This window comes from Perognathus longimembris, chromosome 22 (genome assembly GCF_023159225.1).
Source record: "Perognathus longimembris pacificus isolate PPM17 chromosome 22, ASM2315922v1, whole genome shotgun sequence".
Taxonomy (NCBI): Eukaryota; Metazoa; Chordata; class Mammalia; order Rodentia; family Heteromyidae; genus Perognathus; species Perognathus longimembris.
The window spans coordinates 11,956,013-11,961,285 of record NC_063182.1 but is presented as its reverse complement, the minus strand read 5'-3'; the positions used below and the strand labels follow the sequence as shown (position 1 = coordinate 11,961,285).

General features: G+C 40.2%; 1 protein-coding gene across 1 annotated transcript; it reads right to left on the bottom strand.

Annotated features, from left to right (window-relative positions):
* Positions 1 to 3,444: 3,444 nt before the first annotated feature.
* Spz1 (spermatogenic leucine zipper 1) lies at positions 3,445 to 4,593 on the bottom strand. Its single transcript, XM_048331304.1, has one exon. It carries the CDS (start codon positions 4,591 to 4,593, stop codon positions 3,445 to 3,447), a length of 1,149 nt encoding a protein of 382 aa, XP_048187261.1.
* Positions 4,594 to 5,273: the final 680 nt, after the last annotated feature.

The window sequence follows — 5,273 nt, the reverse complement described above, 5'->3', positions numbered from 1 at the left end:
GGGTTCGATTCCTCAGCACCACATATACAGAAAAAGGCAGAAGTGGTGCTTGGCTCAAGTGGTAGAGTGCTAGCCTCCAGCAAAAAGAAACCAGGGACAGTGGTCAGGCCCTGAGTTCAAGCTCCAGGACTGCCCACCCCCTCCAAAAAATGTGGGACCACTGGTTAATATTGACTCATTTTTAGATTTTCATGGATATGGTCCATATTTTTACTGATTTCACACTTTGGCTTTGCTTCAATGTTAACAAGTAATGGTTTAAAGTTTCTTTTAGCCTGGTGCTGGTGATTCACAGCTGTAATGCTAGCGCCTTAAGAGGTTGAGATCTGAGGACTGAAGTTCAAAAACAGCTTCCGTCAAAAAGTCAAGGAGACTCATCAATTAACCAGTGAAAAGCTAGAACTGGAGGCATGGCTCAAGCTTTCAGTGAAAAAGGCAAGGGAAAGCAGAAGGCTCTGAGTACAAACCCCAATACCAAGACAACATAAATAAAACTAGTTCCTTTTATTCATAAAAATACCATTATACTAATCCAAATAAAGTTTATATTTTAATAGGAATAAGATAGCTTATATATTGAAATCTACAAAAAAAACCCTTCAATATCCATGGTTTTTGGAAATTTTTAGTTTTAAAATTGAATAAATGTGTAAGTTTGATCTATAGTAGGAAAACTTTTTTATACATATAAAATGTTAAAGTTAATGCCAAATCTGGAGAGTATGTTTAAAGGGTATATATGAATCTTAAAAAATAGCTTTTAAGCAATTGTTGTATTCCTAGGAACATGAACTGTATGTACAATAGAATATGCATGTTAGATTCTTCGCCCCCATTTTTTTCCCCTTATAAGATCTTGCCTCCTGCTCCTGAGCTTGTACGTGAACTTTGATGCACCTAATTTTAGGCTTCTTGTGGTCACTGGAACCTCAGGCAAGCACTACCATGTCTAGCTTCCATCCATGAAAATGGAGTTTCACTGATTTTTCTGCCCCGGCTGGCCTTCAAGGACCATCCACCCAAGCTTAGCTTCTCACATAGCTTAAGAAGACAGGTTTATGCCACAGCACCCAGCTATGGACTATGAAGGGGTCTTGCAAACTTTTCTGCTTGGTTTGACCTTCACCCTTGGAGAGTTTTATGTCTCCCTACATACAACAGGATCTACAATGCAAGTGAGGAATTCTGGGAAAAGTAATCTGAAGATTGCTATAGGAAGAAACAACAGCTGTCTTCATTCTTTGTGAAAAGGAAAGGAGAATAAACTCTCTACTCATTAAGGCAAAGATGAAGGATACTGAGTTCTCGCTGCTATCCTTCTAGATTGTTAAATAAATTTATCCAGAGGTCAGATAAGTGTTTTCAGTTTCACAACCAAGCACTGTCTCCAAGATCCCTGGCTTTACCCCAACATGAAATATAAACACATGTGTCTGAAATTAGGTAAATCTCTTACATTCAATGCATACGATCTACCTTACCTTCTAGAGCTTGAGTTTAGTCCAAAGTCTATTATGTTCTCATAAAATTACTCAGAAAATTCTGTATAAATTCACAAAAACATGTTCTCTATACCCTAGAGCTTGCAAATATAATTTTCTTCAGCTTGAGCACATAATTGTGCAGCTGAAGACTTCATTTCCTAATCACTTACAGACAGAAATGGCTGTGTGACTGAGTTCTCATCGAATTTGCTTTGGCTATGGTGTGATGTGCAATCTAAAATTGAAGCTATGTCAAGCCACCTTAAACAGTATGCAACAGATACTGCATATTTCTGTATTTCTCCTAAAAGTTTAAAAATCTTTTAGTTCCCTTGTGAATTTGGTGTGTTGCCTGAATACAGGAATTAGAGAATTAAGGCACAGTTTTTGACAGATAAGTGGCATTCACAAGAATCTGTTCAAGTGATACATATAAATGAAAACACATTTGTGGTGTAGTTCCATGTTTCACATGCATTTAGCACCTCTGAATTTCTGTTGGAAATGGAATAAAAAAACCACTTAAGGTACTCGTTTTTCTTGAATTTACAAAAGTGCTTGAGATTTGCTGGAGATGTAGCTCAGCAGTATCAAGCTAGCCTAGCAATAGTGAGGCCCTGAGTTCAAGACCTCAGAAGCTCTGGAAAAAAGTGATTAGTTATGAGAACAAATTTTTCCAACAGATGGTAATCATTTCATCTTTTCCTTATTGATTGTACCTCTTTACCTGAAGTATATTTCACAGGGTAAAAAAATTATGGATTATCATTTTTTTCCTCCAGATCTTGATATCCATTCCATGGTCTCCATGGTTTCTGATGAGAAAGTCACAATCATTTAGACCAGTACACTCAGAACGCTCAGTACGCTCAGAAAATATATGACAAATCCAGAGAAACTCAGTACCGATGGAACACAATGGTTCACACTTGTAAGTTTAGCTACTTGGGAGGCTGAGATTGAGAGCACTGTGTTTTTAGGGAAGTCCAGGTGAAAAAGTTTGAGAGACTGTTTCTTAAGTTACAACCGGGCATGGTGATTCATATCTATCAGCCCAGCTACTACAAAAAAGCCTAGAATAGGTAGATTGAGGCTCCTTTCCATACCTAATCAGAAAGCAATGTTCTCCCTCAAAATATCCAGCATAAAAAGAGGCTACAGGTATGGTTCATCAGTAAAGTGCCTTCCTAAGCAAGGGCATGATCCTGAATTCAAACCCCAATATGAGTACCAAAATCCAAACCAAACCAAAACAAAGGGACTCAGGATTCCTGGCCAGGCCTCCACCTCAAAGTCTAGAAACATCTGTATTCTTCTAAGCAAATTAAGGGGTCTTTCCTAAGAGGCTCCGTTGTGCTTTATGCCCACAAGTCACTGAGTAAGGAAGGTTAGAAAAAATAGAGACAGCCCGTAGGAAAACTGATGAAGAGAAAAATTGTGATTTGTTCATATTTTTTGTTTTTTTAAAACTTTGCCACATTTCACACTTCAGTAATAGGAATATAAACGTAAATTAGCAAAGTGAGCTTTAAAAGATAACTAGAGCACAGCATATTTTTTTTTCCTCCAGAATTTCACCTCCTCCACTGAGTAATCAAAAAACAAAACAAAACCCAAAACTTTTTTCTTTTTATCCTGATTTTTATTTAGCTTTTTACTTAATTGGACCTGTAACTTATCACTTGACTTAAGTGCTATAAAATCTCTAATAACCATTGTGACAAATGGTTATTAGACCGGATCATAAGACAGTTACAAATCAGCTATTTAAACAGTGGTTGTTAAAGCCCCCACTTATATAACTACTGATGTAATGGCTGATTTGTGTCAATCTTCTTATTCTCTCTTTGTTGCTTGGACCACAAGATCTGCCCTAGGTTAGATAATCGATTTTGCCTTAAGCTGGATGGCTTCGCTGTGGGTTTGTGAAGATTCCCCTTTGCTCTCTTTCTGGTATTTTCTAACTTAAGAGATTTGCTGGCCTTTTTTTTCCCATAAGAGCTTTTGAAAGGCGAATATTGAACCGATTATTTCTAGCTTTCTTACTAAGACAAGCATCCGGGTGTTTAAGGCCTTTGCTTTTTTTATGTACCGTACCCTCTGTTTGCCGTGTATTATGCTTATTCGTTTCTACTTTCTCTGCTTCTGATGGCTTCCGGTTTTTCTTGTCTTGATCATTGTTTATCAGAACTAACGTCTCCTGTGGTGTTCCCCCTTCGTGAAGATGGAACTCCTTGAGAATGTCTACTCTCTGCTGTAAGATCTGGCATTCATTCTCCAGCAGAGCCGCGACCAAATGCAGGGAGTAGGTGTCATGGTTCAGTTTCCGCACCTGCTCCTCCAGCTCATTCTTGGAGGATGCTTCATTATTTGGTTGGCTTTGGAAATCAGCTTCATCATTTTGAAGGATTTCTCTTTTGTCTTTCTGTGACTTCTGGTACAACTTAATCATTTCATTGAGCTCCATTTGCTGTTTACTCCAGTGATCTGCTTCCTCGAGTAACTGTTCCATGTTGTTCCTAAGTTTCCTATTTTCTTCATGAACGTAGAGGGACCTGTATTTTTCTTCATCCATACTCAGTTGAGTTTTGTTATGGGTGCTTCTTTCTTCTAGGCGATTTAACAAATCCCTTGAAGACATTTCTACCATGTCCTCAGACTGCTGGCTTTTCAAGATCATCTCCAGTTTCCTTGAATTATTTTCTTTCACTGGGTCTAACCTAAATAGCAGGTCTTTCAATAGCCTCTTATTTGTTTTATCAAGTCCTCTGAATTTTTTAATAAGTTCTGATACATCCTTGGTAATATTGGTGTCCTCAAAAAGGTCATTTGTTTCTGTGGTCTTCTCTTCGGCTTCAGACATACTTTTAAGGACATCTTTAATGTCTCTTAAGAGAGCATCTACTTTCTGTGCTGTCTGTGGTCCTGTTACTGGTTGACTACAATTATTTGGGGAAGGGCGGGAGCCCCAGCAGTAGGGGGGACGTGATCCAATTTCCAACAGGGCAATGGTGATCCCAGAGTCCAGTGCCCCTCGACGAAGACCAGGAGCAGTGTTCAGGTTTGGGGAGGTGGCAGACCTCTCAGCTGAGCTAGGTAAGCTGGCCATCAGGACCCAAGGAAAGCAGAAAACCGTAGAGACTCCCCGAAGGACAGGTGGCAGTCCTCTGTGCAGAAGGGTGGAGAATGTAGAACCAAGCAGAAGGCAGAGTCTAGAATTAAGGACTGAAACTGAAGAGATGATGTTAGGTGGAAGGTGACATCTCAGATAGTCTATAGGGGGAAGGGGGTGGGAGAGAGGGCCAGGAGCTGGGGCTCCATCTCCTCTTTCCCAGGCTTCTGGTATTTATTCCCTGATCCTAGCAACCAGGCCTTTATTCTGTCATTACACCATTGTGGCCTGTCCCCAGCTCCTGTCTCCTTCGTGTCACAATGGAAACCTCTTTAACTCCTGCTCAGGGACCTGTGCATCGAAACCAACCTTGACCTACCCCTACTCCCAGAATCTCTGCCTTCGCTTCCTTTCTCAGCCATGCGTCAGTTTATCTCCTTCTAAGGGCATTTCCCTGACTTCCTTACCTCTGCAGCTCATAGCTCATTCCCAGGGTGTTCATGTCCCATCTGAGGACATGGCTGACCCCTGGCAAGGCTCCCATTCTTCCATAGAAACTGGGGGGCCATGTGGTTCCTGTTCTAGGAGAAATACTGCTGTAAAAGAAAGGTAGGAATAGAAAACAGAACCCCCAGGGGGGGGGTTAAGGAAATAATATTAGGAATCTCTTCATTAAA